The sequence below is a fragment of the Ceratotherium simum genome, chromosome 8 (genome assembly GCF_057802395.1).
Source record: "Ceratotherium simum simum isolate JZ-2026a chromosome 8, ASM5780239v1, whole genome shotgun sequence".
NCBI lineage: Eukaryota > Metazoa > Chordata > Mammalia > Perissodactyla > Rhinocerotidae > Ceratotherium > Ceratotherium simum.
The window spans coordinates 61,924,388-61,946,410 of record NC_141907.1 but is presented as its reverse complement, the minus strand read 5'-3'; the positions used below and the strand labels follow the sequence as shown (position 1 = coordinate 61,946,410).

The following is a 22,023-nucleotide window of genomic DNA, read 5'->3' as shown; positions in this document are numbered from 1 at the left end:
TTTTGAAATAAACTATTCTTGAATGCTCTTACAGTAAAACTTCACACAGTACTAGCTAGATGCGAAAGTATTCATACCTTAAAGATATTAATTTGTGCTAATACCGGTGTGTTGAAATAATTACATTTTTTAAAATTATCTTTAGTGGTGCTGAGGCGATAGTCATTTTTTTTTTTTTTCAGCTTATAAAAACTCCTTTCACGTGAAGGTGAAAGATGTGGTATAATGTCCAGAACATAGGACAAACTCCAGCGTACTGACAGGGATTCCTTTGGTGATCCTGAACTCACTGTTTGTTCTGTCAATATCAGTGGATGTAATCAGATAACAAAACACTGGGGCCCCTAATCAAAACTTCTGGAAAAGTTTCTCTTTTACATATTAATAACTATAAAGAAAGAAAGAAAAAAATTGTTGTTCTTCAGCCAGTGGGTAACTTCTACAGATTGAATGGATTCAGTCTGCTTTAATCAGATTTTAATAAATTAGAGGGTTTTGTATGTGGAGTGTTTTCCAACACCAATAACCAATTCTCTGTGGACACCAACTGGGTGTCCTATGAGTCAATTCAGTTCTGACACTAACTACCTGGAGTTAGAGTCACATTCTACAGATTTAAGGGCTCAGTCCCATAAGACTGTCCCCACTTCAGATGCCAATCACAAGTCCCAGGCCGCCTGTACTTCTGACTGACTATGAATTGGAGGTTCCCACAGCCCCCTCCTCAGTTTCAGTAATTTGCTAGAACAAACACAGAACTCAGGAAAGAGCTTTGCTTACTATTACTGGTTTATTTTAAAGGATACAACTCAGGAACAGCCAAATGTAAGAAATGCATAGGGCAAGGTATGGGGTCCCCGTGTGTGAAGCTTTCATGCCCTCTCAGGGCCCGTCACCCTCCCAGCACCTTGATGTGTTCACTGACCCAGAAGCTCATCACATCTCATTATTCAGAGTTTTTGTAGAGCTTAATCTTCAGCCCCCTCTCCCCGTTCTGGGGATTGGGAGGTAGGGCTGAAAGTTCCAATCCTCTAATCACTTGGTCTTTCTGGTGACCAGCCCCATCCTAAGGCTGGCGAGAGCCACCCCGCCCCCCAGTCACCTCATTAGCATAAACTAAGCTTTGATCTAAAGGGCCTCATGAATAACAAAAGACACTCCTATCACTCGGGAAGTTCCAAGGGTTTGAGGAGCTCTGTGCCAGCAACTGGGGACAAAGACCAAATATATTGAGTATACCGCAGTATGTGAACCAAATAAAACGAGACAAGAACAGATACAAAAATGTTTCAGTTGTGCCAAAGACAACAGGGACAATGTGGCAGAAGGCTAGCTGCCCAAAAAAGTCTGTATTCCTGTTCCATAGTACAGATGACACAGACACAGCTGTCCAGCTAGAGGCTCTGTTCCGCAGCCCCCGCCTCCCCTCACATCTAGGTGTGGCCACCTGACCAGTTCTCACTAATGGCGTGTAGACAGATCAATATGTGGCACTTTCTGGCCAAAAGTTTTAGTAAGCGTTGGTGTTTTACCTCACTGTATTTCCCCTTCCAGGGGCTGGATACAGTGGACAGTGAGGTCCTGGGGTAACCGTGGGCCCCCAGGACTGGCTTGGCTGACCCCATCTTATCGCCAGAGTAATTAAGAAATTGTCTTTCAGAAAATTTGCTAAGTCACATAGCCAGAGCATGCGCAGAAGAAGAAATCTTGACTTGAAATGATTGTGGAACCAACGATTCTCTTCCCCATGGAACTGAAGGACTGGGACATGACCAGAACTTAAAATTTGGACTCTCATCACAAGTGAAGAGTCCGGCATTCAGGAAGATCTGGTGTTAAGATTCCTTCCCCACCTTAACATAAATGTTTGGAACCTCATCATAAATGTTTAGAACCTTACCATAAATGCTTGAAGCCCACCAATCAAAACCTGTCCCTCCAGCATTACCGCATGCCAGTCTGCTCTCCCTAACATCTTAAATTTCACCCCAAATCCTGAATCAGGGAGACAAATCTGAGGGCACACGTCCCCTGTCTCCCAGCAGATCAGTCTCGTGGAATATTCTCTCCCAAAAGCTGATGCCAGAATTAATTGGCTTGTTTATGTGCATCAGGCAAGAGACCCCCAGTTTGGGGCAGTAACACTAGGGGATGGTAGAGCCACGGGACAGAAGGAGCCTGGGTGAGAATCTCTGCAAGCAGGAGAGTGGCCCTCCAGCCAGAAACACCCACTGCTGACTGTTTAGTGAGCAAGAATTAAGCTGCTGTTGTTGCAGCCTGCTTACATGGATGGTGTCTGTGACAGCAGCTAGCGTGAGCCCTAACCAGTGAAGATAATAAACTAAGTAGGGCATCTGCACTCCCAAAAGAAAATCCTTGTTTCTCCTCTAAATGACAGCATTAGTACTCTAAGCACATCTAATTTTAAATAACGATTTTTAAAAATATGAAGTTTAGTACATGTATCTTTTACATCAATTGGCTTTACTGAAAAATTTCTTATCAGGTAATGATAAAATAGCTAGTGATAGAATTCTGGAGATATTTGTATTGTAAATTGTTTTACCTTTAATTTTACATAATAGAAATGCTTGGGCATTTTGTGCTGTAATAGTAAATGCCTTCTGAAGACCTCACTGGTAGGGTATAAAATTCATTAAGTATGTAAGAAGTATAGATGAATTTACCATAAAGGTTTTGGCTATGAGCCAAAAGCTGTCAAACATAGCTCTTTTAAGCACTATTTTTGGTTGGAATTATGCTCTTTTCAGCAAAGACTATCTGTAATGAGGAGTAAACATTGTTTCGCCAAAAGATGTTACACTTAGTAAAAGTTGTTTTAACATTGAAGAATTAATTTTCAAGTACAGGCAGGCATAATACCCCTCCAAACAAAGGTAAAGTTTTAAAAGAAATATTCTAAAACTTTTTCTCCTGATGTTTGCTTTTTTCTTTGTGTCTGTTATTAGTGGAGGAAAATATTAGTATTTTATTTTACATCTAAGCTATTATGGTACTAAGATTTAGATGAATAATTCAGACATTAAGATATTAAAACTCAGGTTTTATTATTATTCAGTTATAATAACAATGTTTAAATGTTTATTTCTTCTCAGAGCAAAGATGTACTTCTATATCACTGTCCTGTTATAATTTTGTTACCCAAGAGAGCTGCTGGGATGAAAGGAGAGGGAAGAGGGTGAGACGATTGCTAGGGGACAGTCCACCTGTCGGTCCACATCTGGTGTGAGAGGGGAGGGGCGAGGGGAGAGCATCCTGCAGAGGCCCCTCTAGTGATGGGCGTGTCCCTCCCTGCAGTCAGGCTGTACCTGTACCTGCCAGCCCTCTAGCAGGTGTCATTCAGGCCACCTCACTCAGCCCACACCTTAACCCCATCCTCCTTCCCTTCCTCGTGGCTGTTCTCGATGACGGACTGTGATTCAGCCCTCAATCCTTAAGACAGACATACCTGCTACCTTCAAACCATACCTGGCAGGTAAAATCAAACAAAAAACATTGGAAAGTCTTAATGTATTACCTCATGTCCTTGCTAATCACATCTAGTGACCAGATATTTTCTGATCACAGTTCCATATGGTGTTAACTATTTTTAAGTCTAAAGTGTGCATGTAGTAAAGAGAGCACTTTTGCAGCTGTACCAGCAGGAAATCAGCCCTCTCTCAATGAAGCTTGTTTCACTCCCTTGGTGTAGGGATCACCCAAAGGCTCAAGCTTGAACCCCATGCAGCTGGTTAGTTTCTGGGCTCCCTGACCAGTCCACATCTAAAGCTTAGCCAAGTCAGTGCCCAACAGGACCAACCCTAAAGTAATGATGGATCAGCATAAATCCACCCAAGGCCACAGGAAAAAAAGCCCATGGTCACTGGAAGTATTGTCTACGATATATGTTTCTGCACATTAGACAAAAGCCACTAGCAAATTTGAAACAACTGTGATGGCTAAATTTGGGGTTACACTTCCTTTATTTTAAATTATTCATGTGCTCCACAACCTTAGCCTCTTCCACATTCTGCAACAGCCTCTCCAATACTTTGCAAACTGAATCAGTGAATTCCCCACCACTTGTGAACCACTTTGTCTTCATGGCCAGTCTCTAGGAACCTATTGCTGCACTCCTCCCAGCGGGTGACTTCCCCATTCTCTACCACCACAAACTTCCATTCCACCGCTGTATCTGCTGGCAGGGACACAGAATGAGACCAGAACCCATCTTTGCTATACTGGAGTGGGATGTACGTGTTCCATCTCCCAAGACTCTCATGGTCTCCAGTTACTGCAATGAATTGCACACCAGTACTTGTGATATAATGGACCTGGAACCTGACACTAACTTGCCGAGACCCTGAAGACATTGCTACTACACTTTTTGGTTTCACATCCATTTCCTGACCTCTTGCTTCCACAAGAGTGCTTCTGCCATAGTCCATTCCCTGTTTTGGGTTTAACAGTGGAGCCTTAAGACTGCCACCCAAACCAGCATCTCCCCAAGATGAGTGCCTAGACACCATTTCCCAGGCCTCGTGGTCAGCTGGGTCCTGACTGCCCAGCTGCGCAAGGCTCACGTGTTCTTTAGCTCTATCCATGACCAGGTTGCTAGAGGGCAACTTCTCTGTAAAACCTGGAGCTGCTTTAGCAGGTGTCTCTTGGCCTTTGTGGAATCCCTGTTGTTCTCTAGGAGATTCAAGGCTTTCATTTCTTGAAACTTCAGAGTAACTCCTGGAGTTACCAGTCTCAGACGTAGTTAGAGATTGTGTGTCTGGAAACTGTCCAGAAGGAACATGTTTTCTTGAATTGTCACAGTCACCGTCTTCTCCAGAAGGACTCTCCTGTCTCCGTGCTGCTTCCTGCAGGTTACCAGAGCCTTTGGTCTCTGAAACCAAACATCCATTGCTTTCTTGAAGATGCTCTAAAAAACAAAAGGAAAAATATAATAGTGTTAGGCAGTTCATGTGAGAAAAAAATAAGTTAGGCTGAGAAAATAATTATTGAAGACTTTATCACTAACCTATCTACAGATCACAAAATTCATCTCTATTAAAATCAAGCACTTAATTACCTAGTTCAGATACTAACTGCACCAACACTGTGCTCTAAGAATATACATGTATATCCAGCCATAAAAGGCGCACCCAGGAGTGTCAGTGTACCAGCAAAGAGTGTAAAGGAAGTGGCAAGGTGTCGAGGCAGAAGTGTAACCCTGTCATGGTTGTCACTCTCCGTAGTCCAGGCCATATGGCATGCAACCAAGTCAAATTGTTTGGCTCCTATCAAAAAATGTCCAGCCTGTACGGTGAAGAGCTGCGTGGCTACCGTACAAACCAGAAGAGTACACGGGTACTCGTAGGAACTGCGTGCAGACCAGGGTCAGCTCTCACAGATGCGGGCAGATGAGCAGCCGCTGTGGCTGTGGGGGATACAAAGGACAGCAGTGCATCACTGGGAAAGAGCTGGGGGTGAGGGTGTGGGGAGATGGCTGGTTTCTCCTTGGCAACCCCATGCGCTTCAGGAACCTCTTAAACAAAACAGGCTTTTACATCTCTTGCCATTGTACATTTAAAAAAAATATTCTTAAAGTACACAATCCAAGCTCCCCCAAAGACTCAGTTTCCTTCTTGGCCAGCTCATTGGTAGTCCAAATAGCTCCCTACAAGATCGAAATCTCCAAAATCATACAATCAGCACAGATAGGATTTTTGTTGTTTTTTCTTTGGGAGGGAGGGTCTTGTTTAATTTTGTCTCTTTTTAATGGTGGGGTTGGAAGTGAGGCATAAATATTACCCTGAATTCCCAAACTTTCAACCTAAAACATGATGCTGGCTTTCAGAAAAAGATGAATGATCTCTCTACTCATCCCAACCAACTCGGGAAAGGCACCGGGCAGATTTTCAAGTGGCTGCGCAGGAACAACACTCCACTAAAAATAAAGTTCACAGATGTCATTTTCTCCGTTAGGCTGGAGTCCAGGCATGGACAGCTGGCTAAGGGAGGGCCCTGGATGGGAAGGTTTTCTGCCAGGGCTCTTACTTTGCCCAGCATAGTCTCTCAAATGTAGAGATTTAAACCTAGATGTCAATTCTACTCATCGGAGTTGGGTCCGCTATGAAGTGCGTCCCTTCCCCAGGGATTAGACAACCTTGTTCTGGGTGAGCATAGGGGAGGGCGGATAGCTCTGAAATGGGCAGCCAGCTTACAGCCCCTGGGCAGCAGCCAAGGCCTTCATGGCCAGAGTCCAACCTGAACTTTGCCTTCCCGACAGAAGCATCCAGATAGCGGGAGGTGCTCACCGCACGGGTGAGGCATGGGAGGACATGAGGCTATGGGATTGGAACTGAGAAAGTGTCCCTGCTCGGTCAGAGATTGAAAAGGGTTGCAGGATCCCCCTAAAACTAAGCACTCCTTTCCGAAGGCCGGGAAGGGGCGCGGCCGCTGCAGCCGCCCGCACTGCACCAAACGCCGCCAAGTGGAGGAGCCCATCCCCGCTGGATGGGCAGGGGCCGGTCCTCAGGGGTGGGCGCTGAGCGCAGACTCAGCAGGGCGCGGCCCCTGGACGACCGGCCAGGGCATCTCCAGGGCCTCTGTGGAGGGGAGAAACCTGTCCGGCGCGTGCGCACCAGCCAGGGATAATGAAGGGCGTGGGGAGGGTCCCGCCCCCGCTAGGGGCAGCTAGTCCGCGGGAAGAGGCCGCTAGGAAAGCTCCAGGTGGGGTTTTTCCTCCCTCGGTGAACTTCAAAGCCCCCTGGCAGATCTGCCCTCTAGACGCAGGGAGGAAGAATACCTGGTTTGGTGACCAGCTCCCGCTTGGAAGGTCCAGGGCTCTGGCCGCCGCCGCCACCCTGATCGCCTCCCAGAGCCGCAGCCTCGCCAGGAGAGGCGTCCTTCTCCTGGTCCGCGTCCCCCTCCTTTCCTGTGTCCCGCAGCAGCCAAATAAAAAGCGCCCCGGCCAGACCCCCTCCGACTAGCAGGGCAGACCAGACGGTGCCCATGGCTGAGAGGCCGCAGCTGCGGGAGACCACAGTGACCGGGACGGGGACTCAGGTCACGGAGTCAGAGCCACACCTACCCCGTCCGCTCCAGCCTTTTACGGTGCCCGGCGGCGGGCGCTCCCGCGTGGAGCCCAACCCTCCGCGACTAACACTCAACTTTCTCAGCCCCGCCCTACTCTCCGCCCCGGGGCTGCAGCCTCAGGCTCCGGCCGGGCGGAGACTCTAATGCCTTCCTTTCCCAACATTTTCAATTTCCGACCCTGCAAGTCCCCGGCGGCCGGAGTGCAAGGGGTGCACGGTTCAACGGGTGCCTCGTTCCACGTGTGTCCCGCACGCGTAAAGAGCCCAAGTGCGCACAGCTACCGCGCGCAAACCCGGTCCTGCTCCACCGCCTTTGCCTGTCACTCCAGCTGCCCGCAAGGCCCAGCCCTGCCTCAGCCTGCGCCGGGCTCCTCGGCGCCCCGCCCCATGGACACTCGGCAGCAGCGCGGCCAGCTAGAGACAGCAGCTTCCAGGAACTTAGTCGCGGAAGAGGCCAACGTGCGTCGTGACGCGCGGGGCTGGGGCTCGGGCTGGAGCGGTAGCACGGCCGCGTGTGGTGGGGTAGGCTGGAAGCACTGTGGACGCGGTGCGGAAAAACCTGGAGACCTAGTGGAAGCTCCATTTGGGAGCCAGTTAGCTGCGCTTAGCCTCCCGCAGCCTCCGCCTCCTCGCCTGTAAAATGAAAGGAGTGGACTGAGACATCCGTCTATAAATGCCAGTCATCTTCCTCGACCTCTTTTAAGGGTTATTGCAAAAGGCGCGCCCTCCTGTCTGGACTGGATGTTGCCCAGGGACAAGCTCCTATGGATGGGTTTGTTAATAAAAATAGCAAGCCTCTTTGTTAAGCGTTGTCTGTGTGCCAGGTGTTTAATGTATGCATTTAATTTGATCCTCAAAAAACAACAACCCTGTGAGCTAAAGATTATACACATTTCTTTCTAAATTCACTCCTCTGCTGATCTGATGGCTTTACATACCAATTTCAAGCTAATGATTCCCGCATTTGTATCCTTTCCCTTGAACTACCCACTCTTACATCCAACCAAGGCCACAGCTGGCAAATATCTGCTTGGAGTAATTACTAAAATGGCTCCCTCTGGTAAAAAAATGTCGCTCAAATGTGCCCCATGCTCGAGCGGACAGAAGCCCCTGACGGGGTGCAAGGCTCGGCCAGTGGAGTTCATGGAGGTCTGGGGCGTGCCTTCGTACAGGTGACTACCCCTACTATCATAAGGGAGGGGAAAGGGAGCGTGGGGAAGGAAACCACGAACTGGGCATCTACTCCTGGTTGTTAATAGACTTCTCAAAGCCAAATCACTCAAACTCCCGATCTTCCTGCCCAAATCTGCTATTTGCCCTGTCTTCCTCATCTCGGGAAATGGCAACCACATCCTTTACCGTTGCTGAAAAAACAACGTTGAGTCATCCTTGACTCTCCTTTTTTTTCCCCTCTCTCAGTAGGCAGTAGAAAATTCTGCCACTCTTTCTTCAAAATAGATTCAGAATTCTACTTCTCTCCACAGTCAGTGCCATCCTGGTCTGCCACCATCATCTCTCACCTGGATGATTGCAGTTGCCTCCCCCTGTGCTCCCTGCTTCCACCCTTGAGCCCCTACAGGTCACTTTCAAAGCAGCAGTCAGAATGATCCTGTGAAAACACTCCCATCCTCTGCGCCTCTGCTCAAGAGTCCAATTGCTCTACATTTCATGGCGGAAACCTTGAAGACCCTGCAGGATCTGTCCCCCGTGACCTCTCTGAGCTCATCTCCATCTCTCCCTTCTCCAGCTACACTGGCTTCCTGCCTAGAATCATCCTTCCTGCAGACATCCATCCAGATGTGTATCCTCTCCCTTACCCTCTTCAGGTCTTTGTACAAGTGTCATCTGCCCTGTGAGCCCTTCCCCAATAATCTCAATTTTAATTCAAACCCCCATCCTCTTTGTCTCTTTAGCATTAGGACATCACTTCTTTTTATTTTCTTATTCAGGTAACATTGGTTTATAACATTACATAAATTTCAGGTGTACATCATTATATTTCTATTTCTGTGTAGATTACATCATGTTCACCACCCAAAGACTAATTACCATCCATCACCACACACATGTTCGAATCACCCCTTTTGCCTGGGGCATCACTTCTAATACACTGTATCATCCATGGATTTGTTCTGTTTAACTTCTTTCTTCTCTTTAGAATGTAAACTACACAAAAGCAGAGTTTATTGTCCTTTGTTCTCTGCTGAATTCCCAGCACCTAGAACATTCCCAGAGTGGTCCCTCAAAAAGTACAGGTTGAATAATTCAATTAGCTCCATGTATTCCCAGTCTGGAGCATTATTGTCATCTTTATATAGATTCTATATGCATTTTTTAATGCAATGTAGATGTTACTTTTTTCAGGTAGATTTCATGTCAAACTGATTAGGGATTCAATGATGGACTTCCTTAAGACCTCTAAAGTTTAAAACCACTGACAACCACCCATACATCTCAATTCAGGCAGCCTTAAGATAACAAAACCAATCTTGAGGTGAGTATGAAAACAATAAAAAGTGTTAGCAAAACTATATTTTTAAGAAAATTAGTCATTATATAAAATAACATGCTTTTTATGGACTCTCTTACTAATTGGTTCTTAAATTACAAAACTATTATAGATCTAAGTTTTTAATAGTCAGAATTTTGTAGAAAAGTTTAGAGTTATTCCGTTTCCTTTTGCCAAAGTAAAACTTGATGTCAGAGGGATGTCCTTGAATTTTGCAAATTCTATCGCCAATGGAGTGATTTTATAAATAATAAGAAAATCCTTGAACATTTTATTTCCTCACTGATAACTTCAGTTGCTGCTTCATTGGTTAAAGTTTTTTATTAACGTGCCAATGAATGAAATCCCAGAGGATGTGTAAAATCCTAGAATGCAATTCTCACTATTCATTTCTGATACCTAGAAGGCTCTTACTAAACGTTGATTGTTGTCACCAATTGCTATTTCATTTATTAAAAATATAACCAAAAAATGACATAACTCTTCCCAACCATCAGAATTCCTTTTACATTGTATCGGATTTATCATGCAACATTTTTAAAGAACATTATTTATTTGGATTTTTTAAACTTAAATGTTGACTCATTGATGTCTACGTTGCTGCTTTAAAAAAATTACTCCACTCACTATCACATTTATTGAAAGTCTATAACCACATATTCTAAAAACATTCTTGCAACACTAACAATACTGTGTTTATCACCATACAATTGCAAAATGATGTTCTTTGCCTTTATATAGAAGACCTTTGAGCCTAGGAGGACGGGAACGAAAAATGAAAGCAGATTTGGTAGGGACGAGGGAGGAAGATGATGAGTTCTGTTGGGATGGGTTAAATTTGAGGCACTAGCAGGAAGTTGGACCTGGGGGTCTGTAGTTTAAGAAGGGGTTCAGGGCTGGAGACACTGGAAATTCCTTACAGAGAGGTGGCAATTAAATCGTAGTAGAGATTAATTTTCCAAAGGGAAATCAAGAATGAGCCAAACTTCAGCCCTTGGCATAATCTTAAGAAGATTGGAAAGCTGCCTCCACATTGCTGCTTGTGTTGCGATGATGTCTTGATGTTATAGTTTAGGGGCCATAAGGTAGTGCCCATTTTCTAACTGATTATTGTTCTATTACATAGAGTATAAATAAATAGACATAGAAATGGATGGATATTTTAAAGTTATATATATACTTTTTTTTTCCTTTAACCTCATGCAAGAAAAGATTGCTCACTCCTGGTGCAGAGGGATGAGGACAAATCAATGAAAAGCAGCTCTGTTTGCAGGGCCAGGAGGATTAAAGAGGGTGGGAAGAAAGAGCTAGGGAAAAGAGAATCAGGAGACTTGTTTCCAAAGGCAGGTGCAAAAAGCGGTGCAAGAAGGTGGTGGGGAGGGGGTAATGGGGATGTCGCTCAGGAGAGTTTAAGTGGATAGAGGACTGAGAAAAAATGGTTGGAGTTGACATATAAGAGGTCATCGGTGACTGCAGTGTTCATGGGGATGGGAGTTTGATTTTGGAAGGCTGAGGTGTAAAGGCAGTGAAGGCTGTGAAGTCCAACACTGATTTAGCCTTCTCTTGAGAAATTTGGAGGCAAAGGATAGGAGAGAAGTTGAAGTGTGGCTTAAGAATAGAACAAGGCCCAAGGGAAGTTCTTTCAGACCGAGAGGCCTGGGCATGTTTGCAAGCAGAAAAGAGCCAGTGGAGACCTAGACTGAAGATGTGAAAAGGATAGGAAATACTTCATGGGAATTCCACAAGGGAGGAGGAAGCGGTGAGTCAAGCGAAGGACACCAGTGGAAGAGTTGGCCTCAGAAGAAAGAAGGAGACAGGCATGAAGAAAGAAAGGAATGAACATAAGAAACATTTTGAGGTACAAAGGAGGCAGGGAGTGGGGTTATCAGCTGAGTGCGAGGAAGGAAATCCGATTGAGGTTTTAAGGAAAGCCAAGGAAGTAGGAACTAGCCATTGGGAGAAGAGGTTGCCATTGGGAGACCTCTCCCTCATTGAGTCCTGTTGATTCTTCAGTCACAGCCCTCTTGCACTGCTCCCATCCCTGTCATTCCCGTGCCCTCGCCCCCATTCAGACCCCACCCAGCTCTGTTTAGACAACTACAATCCCTTCCTAATTCATCTCTGCACCTCCCTCCCTTCTGGCTGCGATCCACTCTGCAACCACTCTTGATTCAATCTTTCTAAATGACAGTCCCGAGAGCAGGGCATCTCCTCTGTCTACCAGATTAAATCAACCCCATTTTAGCCTTCAAGGTCTCTATGACACAGCCCCAATGACCTCCCCAGGCCTTTCTCTTACCATTTATCTGCACTCCAGCCATCAAGACTCTCCCACTGGAACCTTGGCTCATTGGTCTAGACATTTCCTAAAAGCTACTTCCTTCCATGAAACATTTCCCCAGCCCCCAAATTCATTCGTCATTCCTTTCTTTGAACTCTGACTACATATTGTAACTCTCTCAGAGCAAAATATGAGATTTTCTCTTATGGTATAATTATTTTTATAGTTTATCTCAGTCCTATACTAGATCATAAATTTCTTGAGGGCCAGAGTTGTTTATTCTTTGTATTCCCTGGAATGTGAAGTCTATTATCGAATAGGTCTTTTTATGATCCTTTTTCATTGAATACCTAATATATACTGGCACTAAGCTAAGTGTTTTGTAAGGATTATCTCCTGTAATGCCCGGAGAGAAGTAATCTGCCCAAGGTCACACCGCTGATGAGTGAACAAGCTGGAATTTGAACCTAGTATTCCGACCTCCCAGGACTCATGCTTGAAACGCTAGCTACACTGAATCTAACAGCTACTAAATCATGTCCAAATTTCAAAGCACAAAATTTAGATGTGAGTGCAAATTTGGATGTGTGACAGCAAAGAACCCCTCTGGTAGTATTCCAACATTTATGGTGAATTTCAGCCTTGCTGTTGATTTGTAATTCCTCTCTCTGCCAGCCCTCGCCTGCTTAGTTACAAGTGCTCACCACCACCAGCACCTGTCGGTTGCTGTCAAGCCTCTGGCGCCTGCTACTCCACATAACATTAACCACAAGTCAAACCTCTCTGCACAGCGGTCACACTGGAGCTGCCCAGCTTCAGATTTCACAGAGACATTTGCTAACTGCAACTGTTTGCAAACCTCTGACTCATCTCAGTCCCAGAATAGACTCAAGGTTGAGATCTCTTACGCTAAATGATGAAACCTTTATTTATTTATTTATTTTTATTTTTTATTTTTTTATAATTTTATTTGTTTTTTCCCCCAAGGCCCCAGTAGATAGCTGTATGTCATAGTTGCACATCCTTCTAGTTGCTGTATGTGGGACACGGCCTCAGCATGGCCGGAGAAGCAGTGCCTCGGTAAGCGCCCGGGATCCGAACCTGGGCTGCCAGCAGCAGAGCGCGCGCAATAACTGCTAAGCCACGGGGCCAGCCCAAAAATAATTGCCTTTTTATTTATTTATTTTTTGTGAGGAGATCAGCCCTGTGCTAACATCTGCCAATCCTCCTCTTTTATTTTTTTTTGCTGAGGAAGACTGGCCCTGGGCTAATATCTGTGCCTGTCTTCCTCTACTTTATATGGGACGCCGCCACAGCATGGCTTGACAAGCAGTGTGTCAGTGCGCGCCCAGGATTTGAATCTGCGAACCCCGGGCCGCCGCAGCGGAGCACGTGCATTTAACCTCTTCTGCCACCAGGCCGGCCCCTGATGAAACCTTTAGAAAAGAGGAAAATCTGTGTTGGGAGAACTAGCTCACTGTATAGAGAAAAAGAAAGTTAGATTACTACTTTGTATCACATAAAATGTTGGACTCCAGATGAAATAAAATCCTAAGTGTAAATGGTAAAACTACAAAGCTAATAGAACAAAATCCAGGGGATTATCACTGTGATATTGCATAATATAGGAGGCCAAAAAATATCTTGACTTCATCAAAATAAGGCTATCTGGTCAATGAAGGATGCCATAATCAAAGTTAGCAGATAGATCCAGACACAGAGAAGAGTTTTGTGTTGTTAAAACTGAGAAGGGATTAATATGCAGATATACAATGAACTACACATTGACAAAAAAAAAAAAAAAAAGACATGAGATCCAATATAAAATGGACAGCGGATGCTTTTCCCTGGTTCCTAGAGCACCGTCTGGAACATAACAGGCACTCACAGTAATTTTTGGTTGAATAAATGAATGGCTAGCAAAAAGATGCAGAAACGCTCAAGTTCACTGGTAATCAGATAAATGCAAATTAAAACAATGATATCACACCATTTCACATCCATTAGAAAGGAAAATATTAGTAAGAAGGTGTGATGCTGCTGGTGGGAGAGTAAACAAACAATCTGGAGAACAATCTGGAAGAATTTTGTGAAATTAAGTATACATATACCCCATGACCCAGCAATCCCACTCTTGAATTGTATGGCCCAGAGAAAATTTTGCACAACACTGTAAGGGGACACACATTGTTACTTCGGGCAGCAGTAATTCAAAGCCACTTAGCTGCCCATCATGGGGAAACAGCTAGTAAAACATAGTGGACGCCTACTAAATACTATGCAGTAGTTAGAACAATGAATTAGATCTACATACACCAACATAATTAAATCTTAAATACACAACGGTGACTAAAAATTATGAAACAACAAGATTTCTAGTATGATAACATTTATGTAAAGTGAAAATACACTTATACTCAAAATAACACTACTTAATTTTCAAAGATACATGCATATTTAAGGCCAATTCTTAAGCAGATTAAAGAGAGTGTCTGGTGGGTGAAAGGATAGGAATGGGCATTGGAATAAAGGGGAATGAACAAATAAACAACCAGAGACAGTCTTACACAGACCAGTGAGGATAATAGCTCTGACCTAGGGGTTCTCAAACTGGGATGTGCAGACGACGCATTGGAGACATTGCTAAGTGCAGATTCCCAAGCAGTAGGTCTGGGTGGGGCCTGGGATTCTGCTTTTCTGATAAGCTGCCGGTTGATATTGATGCTGCTGGTCTGTGGACCTCACTTTAAGTAGCAAGGAGACTAAGCAGTGAGGTTAACTCAGATCTGGAGTGTTTAAAAAGGAAGGGAGGGAGAAAGGGAGGGGATCAGAAAGGGAAAAACGGAAATCATTTAAGGGTGGTGTCTGGGGCATCCAGAGCAGGGGCAGCGGGTCTCGCACACGGAAAGGAGAGCAGTAGGCACGATCGGCTCTCTCTGCTTCTTCATATCAGTCTTGCCAGGCTATGCCACACACACCAACTCTTCACCCAAGTGGGAATAATTCAAATAATTGTAGTGAGGAGCAAGACTCCCATACCCACCAGGTGCAAACTGTTACTGAAGAGAATGTAGGCCAGAATTCTCCTCAGAGAGGTCTTCTCCAGCCTCCCTATCCAAAGCCATGGCCTCACCTCGCCCAGCAGACCTGCCGCCTGTATTCTCGTCCCACACCCCCCTGATTGTTATATCCCACATCACTCACCATATTATCTTCTTTGATTACCCGTTAATGGTGTTTCCTTCACTAGAGTATAAGCTCATGAGAGCAGGGAATTTATAGGTTTTTCCCCAGTGTCCTATAGAGTGTCTAGAGTCCTACATTGTAGGGGCTCATACTCTCTACTTATTGAATTAATTAATTAATTAATTAATTAATACCAGGAATGGTGATGCACTAGAATGTATTACCAAAACATAGGAGGTAAATGTCCAGAAAAAAATGTTTTTAAAGAATTGACAGTTATCTTTTTGGGAGAGAGTGAGGTAGATTAGAAAAAGACAGACCTAAGCAATACCATGCTGAAGACAAAGTTTGGGGTGCCCGTCATCCCATTTCTTGTCTTCTTCCTCTTTTCAGTGTTAATCTTCAACTGCTTCCTGATCCCACCCACCCACCTGACATGGCACTCCAAGTATTATTGTCTGTTAATATACGTCAAAAAGAAAGTTAATGTGTCACCAATACCTTAGAGTGAATTTGCTTGATATTTTAAAGTAAATCTAAAAGAATGGATTTCTAATGGAAGAATTTCACACGCTGGGTGTCTGCCTGGTATTGAGGGGTACTGAGGAAAGCAGGGCTTCTCCAGCTCTGCATCCAGAATGTGCTGTCCTGCCTGTTCTGCCCACAGAGAAGGTAGGTCCCCTCAGTGCACCATTGCTCATGTCCCAGGAGAAAAATGGGCTAAAGCACGAAGAAATACAACAGACCCAAATAATTTCTTAAATGATCAAGGTCAAATAATTTCTTAAATGATCAAGGTCATCAATAATAAAAGAAAAACATATTAAAATAAGATACCAATTTTTGTCTACCTGATTGGCAAAGATTTGCTTTTTAAAGACAAAATAATTTCGGCAAAGATGGTAAGGAAAAGGCACTCATATTCAACTCGTGAAAATGGGAAAAGGTACAGACTTTTTGGAGGGCAATTTGGCACTCTTTATCCAGAGCCTTAAAAAACAAAACAGAGTGGCCGGCCCCATGGCCTAGTGCTTGAGTTTGGCCCTCTCCTCTTCCGTGGCTCAGGGTTCGCAGGTTCGATTCCCAGGCACAGACCTGCACCACTCGTCAGCCATGCTGTGGCAGCAACCCATATACAAAAAATGGAGGATGATTGGCACAGATGTTAGCTAAGGGCTAATCTTCCTCAGCAAAAAAAAATAAACCAAATAAATAAGCAACTCTGTGTGCGTGTGTGTGTGTATATATATATATATGTATATACTCTTTGATGCAGCAATTCAATTTCTGGGAATTTTGGGTGAGGAAAGGTCAGAGATGCTGCTAAACATCCTACAATGCACAGGATAGCCCTTCACAACAAAGAATAATCCTGTCCAAAATATCAATAGTGCTGAGGTTGAGAACTCTGCCCTAGAGCATGTGATCCAAGAGAAAGCAGGAGGAAGCACAATGTCTTTTATGACCTAGTCTTGGAAATCACACATCACCACTTCTGCCACATTCTATTCGTTAGAAGTAAGCAGCTAAGTACAGCCCACACTCAAGAAGAGAATTAAACTCTACCTTCTGAAGGAAAGAGTATTGAGGAATTTGTGGACATATTTTAAGACGAGTACAATCTGTCCTCCAGCCATAACTTATTACATTCCCCTCATATGCAAAATACACTTAGCCTCTTATAAGACTTTCTTTTTTAGCCCAAGCTGGCATTGTTTATGCCAATATAACTCTTCAAAAAACCTTGCAGGTCTCCTGTGAATCTCACTGGGTCCATAACATTATCCAAAAGCCAAACCCACAATCTCTTCAAGATAAGCCTTTCTCTATCTTGAGATTCTACTGAAGAACAATATCCTTCAGTTTCTTAGAAGCTCTATTGTTTGATTAAGAGAATCTGTGGGACACACTTTAAAAATTTTAGTAGGACTTTTGTCTGACTGAATGGTACTCTGAGGTATCACCTTTGATCTTTCTGAGGTCTTAACAAGGGATTTAACAATTACATCCTTGGATTCATCTTTAGACCAGGTTTTCCTGGCAGTGCCCTTTTATGTGTCCTTTTGAATTAGATCTTTGCTACAAATTGTTTCTTTCTTTCTTTCTTTCTTTTTTGTGAGGAACATCAGCCATGAGCTAACATCAGATGCCAATCCTCCTCTTTTTGCCGAGGAAGACTGGCCCTGGGCTAACATCCGTGCCCATCTTCCTCTACTTTATATGGGATGCCGCCACAGCATGGCTTGACAAGTGGTGCATTGGTGCATGCCTGGGATCCGAACCCTTGAACCCTTGGGCTGCTGAAGCAGAGTGTGCGCACTTAACCGCTGCACCACTGGGCCAGCCTCCAAAGAGTTTCTTAATTTAGACATCATTTGTCATCTGAGAGGCTAGGAATTTTCTTTTTTTTTTTTTTTTTTAAAGATTTTATTTATTTATTTTTCCCCCAAAGCCCCAGTACATAGTTGTCTGTCATAGCTGCACATCCTTCTAGTTGCTGTATGTGGGACGCAGCCTCAGCATGGCTGGAGGAGTGGTGCCTCGGTGCGCACCCGGGATCCGAACCCGGGCCGCCGGCAGTGGAGCGCACGCACTTAACCGCTAAGCCACGGGGCCGGCCCAAGGCTAGGAATTTTCAAAACCGTTAGTCCTAGTTCCTTTTTGTTTAGCTAGTCTTCTTTTAGCTGATCTATCTCTTCTTTCATTTTGCTATAAGCAGCAAGAAGACACCAGGAAGCACCTTCGATACTCTGTGTGAAAACATCCTTAGTTACATCACCCAGTTCCTTAGGCACCTTTTCGACTTTCCATGTTACTTCAGGTGATAGCATAGCTAAACTTCCTGCTATTGCATAATGGAGACCATTTCCCCCAATTTCCAATAGCGTTTACCTCATTTTCCTGCAAGCCTTCACCCACAGCCTCCTCAAAATCCATGAGGCTTTTGCCAACAGTTTCTTCAAAGCTCTTCAAGGTTCACTAACACTCTCCTCAAAGTTCTTCCAGCTTCAACCCACTACCCAGTTCTCCTGCTCCCTTCCACATTTTAGGTTCTTATTACAGCAGCATCCCACTTCCATGCACCAAAATCTATGTTATTTATCTATTGCTGCATAATAAATAATCCCTAAACACACTAGTTTGAAACAACAAACATTAGAGTAGTTTTATGGGTCAGGAATTCAGAAGCAACTTAGCTGAGTGGTTCCGGCTCAGGATCTCTCATATGGTTGCAGTAAGGATGTCAGCAGGGGTTGCAGTCTCATCTGAAGTCTGCGTAGGGGCTGGAGGATCCTCTTCCAAGATGGCCTATCCAGCTATTTGGAGAAGGCTTCAGTTCCCTGCCATGTGGGCCTTTCTATAGGCAGCTTGAGTGTCCTCACAACACGGCAGCTAGTCTCTCCCAGAGCAAATGATCCAAGTGAGAACAAGGAGGAAGCCATGATGTCTTGTATGATTTAGTCTCAGAAATCACACCTCATCACTTCTGCCACATTCTATTCCTTAAAATCAAGTCTAGGTACAGCCCATACTCAAGGGGAAAGGGATTAGACACCACATTTTGAAGAGAGGCATGTCAAATAATTTGTGGACATTTTTTTAAACAAACACAGACCACCCCCCAAATCAGAGACTCTTTGGAATTTTCTAAAAGTATCTCATGTCTTGCAGCCATTGAACTGAGAGAGAAAGAGAAAAACAAAAAAGACCCTTTAATTTGCTGAATTAAAACATCATTTGAATGCACAACTTTGCCAGATCTCTTATGTGAAGATAGAGCATTGACTGGGAAAAAGTGAGACCCTGAATGCTAGAATGTGAACATATAGGAAGATTCAGATGGCTTCAAGTTCCCTAAATGCCCAACCCTACGGAAATACGCTACTCAGATCCTGCTGCAGGGAGTATAATGGACTGATAGACCCAGCTGCTGCCCCTCTGGATCTTCCACCCTTGCACTGAGGCCATGCTCTCTTGGGCTGCTCCTAGCCTATGACTGAGCATGCAGAAGTACCAAGGCAGGCCCATTCTGGCAAGATGTGACTCCTCTTGGCAACTTTGGCTTGAGAAATCCCCATTGGCCTGGCCAAATCTTTATTTGAATTGTGCTGCAGTTCAAGATTCTTCGACCCTAATCCTCCTTCCTTCCCTCTCTCCTTCCACAGGGATCACACATGCATCATAATCTAAAGCCTCTCCCTATGTTCTCCTGGTGCCTCGCCCAGCAAATCTCTCAAACATCTAATCCCATTTTGCCATCTGCTCCTTGGCAAACCCAATCTAATGCAGCCTTCCTTGTCAAAGAAATTCTCCCTGCTCCCCTCTGTGAGGAGGCTTTTCCCATCTTGCATGAAGACTGTGTAATAACCTTTGTGGAAATGAACTGGAAGGGGTTTGGGGTAGCCAATTCTCTTCATTCTTCATCACTAACATCCCTCATTGCCTTGAATCCTACATCAGTAATGTGGTACAGCTTGTACCAGCTCACAAAAGCCAATTTTCAGATTTTCACGAATTTACTGAGCTGGTTGGTAAACACAGTCATTATTAAAACTTAAATATACTTACAGTTAAATAAATTATATTAAAACAAAAGATAAAAACTCATAACTTTCTAATGGTTAACAACTTTTTATTAGTATCTACGCTTTTGAGGTTATTTACATCTATTACATCTGGGTGTTGGAAATTATATATAATGGTGTGCTAGCTGCACTTCTCTTTGGATTTTGGAGGCCAGATTTAGATGTGCTGTTTCAGCTCATTTCTTTAGTAATCTGAGAGGCTGCCGGCTTTGAGTGCAGCTTGAAGCAGGAGAAGGCTTTTAGCTGGCCCAGGAAGCTCTCCCTCTGATCCAGTGAATCCAGTGTGCGTGAAGCTCCTGCGGCAGACAGGGCGGCTGCATGGAGCTTTGGCACGCCCAGACAGGCAAATCAGAGTACAGGCCCCCAGGGTTTTGCAACCAAGCCATGAACTCTGTGGCACAAAACTATTCCCTTTTTGAGAAACTAATCTTGATTTGTTGCTTGGCACTGGTAAATATAGCAGCCTGATCATGAGACATGAGATAACCAAGTGACTGGTACCCATCGTAAATGGGGGGGATCTGATTCACCAAACCATTAAGTCAGCTAATATTGAGTGTGTGTGCACAATGTGCCAGGTACTTTACTTGTAACGTTTCCTTCAGTCCTCACCACAATTCTGGGAGAATTGTTATTATTTCTATTATCCCTACTTTAGAAGAGAAAACTGAAGCAGAGAAAGGATAAGCAATTTGCCTCATAGTCATATAACTCATAAGTAGCAGAGCTTGGTTTTAACCCCTGCCCTCTGGCTCCAAAGTCCACATGCTTAATTACCAAATTATATTGCTTCTCATGATCAAGTGGAAGTTTTCTGTATAGAACTGGGCTTGAGCAGAAATTGAAGTCACAACAAATTGCATGGTGTGCCCACTCCTACCACACTGCCATTCTGCCACAGCCTACACATCTGAGGGTTGTTCTCTACAACCCTAGAACAACATCTAGGGTTGTTCTCTAAGTCCAGGTGCCTGAAGAGACAACCTGCACAATATGATGGCACCAGCCACAAGTGGTCTGTCACAACACTATAGCCCAACTCCAAGGTGGCCCTGAAGAACAACAGGCAGGAGAATTTTCCAGTAGGCAGAATTTTAAGCATTTTATCCTGTAGACCACTTTGTCTGAAAGTATTAATGGTCTGAGGTGCATATGTCACCACTTAATGGTCAGTAGCTGCTGATGGTCAGCAGCCAGAGACTTGGAAGGATCAAGAATGCAGGGTTGGTGACAAGGATGTTTGGGGGAAGAGGTATACAGGGGATCTCTCAGAATGCATCCAGAGTATGAGGCTATTTGGTTCTTTGGGAATACCCACCAACAGGCTTCCACTGTAGAAGAAGGGCTCAATAATCAGGTGAAAAGGCTGACCTGTCCTCTGCATGTCTTCCACTCTTCATCCAGACACTCCCATGTTGCACAGTGATCTCATGAACAAAGTGGCCATGGAGGCAGAAATGCAGGCTATATGTGGGTTCAGCAACTTGGATCTCCTCTCACCAAGGCTGATTTGACTACTACTTCTGTTGAATATTTAGTCGTCCAGCAATTAAAACCAAACTTGAGTCCCTGATGGGAATTAAGCTTGAATGTGACAAAGCCAGGAACATTGTGGCCAGGGAAAGAAATGGATTCTCTCCAGACCCTCACTGCTAACACCACCAGCTGCTCAGCACCTAAATGTCAGAATCCTGGAACTGAATGCCAGAATCCTGCCCCAGCTTTCCTAGTAGAACTGGATGCCTTCTCTTCTGGGTTTGCAGGAGGGGCAGCCCTCCCTTTGTGGCTCCTGTGGCCTACCAAACGTGGGCACATGTGAGGAGTTGGAACATGGAGGGAGTCTGGGGACAGTCGCATTAGTGGAATAGCAACTTATTCTGGATTTGGATTTGCTTTCCTGCTTAACAAACTTCTGTCCACATCGACTTCCATAGACTTACTGAATGCTTATTCCACACCACGGTATTCCAGCCAACATTGGTTCTCACTAAGAAACTAATTTTACAGCAATGAGGTCACACTATAGGGTTCACTGATTCTATTATGTACACCATCACCTAAAGTGTCCTCATAGAGGGTGTAGTAAAAACTCATTTATAGCGCCAATTGCAATGTAGTCAGTCCAGCACACAGACTATTGAGATGGGATCATGACAGACCCAGAGGGCAAAAGGTCATCACCCAAAGATTTCGTATTTGAAAACAAATGCAATAACTGATAAAACTTTGGGGTCCAATATCTTTTTAATAAATTCCTTTCGATTAAATTATTCAGAGTGGGTTTCATAGAGAAAGATCTAGAAGGATATATGCCAGAGTGAAGAGTGGTTATAGAGGACTCTATAGGAATTATTTGTATTTTCTACATTCCTTTTT

The 22,023-nt window shown here is 44.4% G+C and overlaps 1 protein-coding gene across 1 annotated transcript; it reads right to left on the bottom strand.

The window, feature by feature from the left end:
- Positions 1-3,056: 3,056 nt before the first annotated feature.
- STBD1 (starch binding domain 1) lies at positions 3,057-7,419 on the bottom strand. Its single transcript, XM_004430854.3, has 2 exons — positions 6,797-7,419; positions 3,057-4,927 (listed from the first exon to the last, which is right to left on the bottom strand). Exons 1-2 carry the CDS (start codon positions 7,002-7,004, stop codon positions 4,065-4,067), a joined length of 1,071 nt encoding a protein of 356 aa, XP_004430911.1. The 5' UTR covers positions 7,005-7,419; the 3' UTR covers positions 3,057-4,064.
- Positions 7,420-22,023: the final 14,604 nt, after the last annotated feature.

Bases quoted from the DNA above. Each gene is read 5' to 3' on its own strand.
- STBD1 (XM_004430854.3), bottom strand. From the start codon at position 7,004: ATGGGCACCGTCTGGTCTGCCCTGCTAGTCGGAGGGGGTCTGGCCGGG. The intron at 4,928-6,796 runs GTATTCTTCCTC...TTTGTTTTTTAG, and splicing joins GGAGCTGGTCACCAAACCAG to AGCATCTTCAAGAAAGCAAT.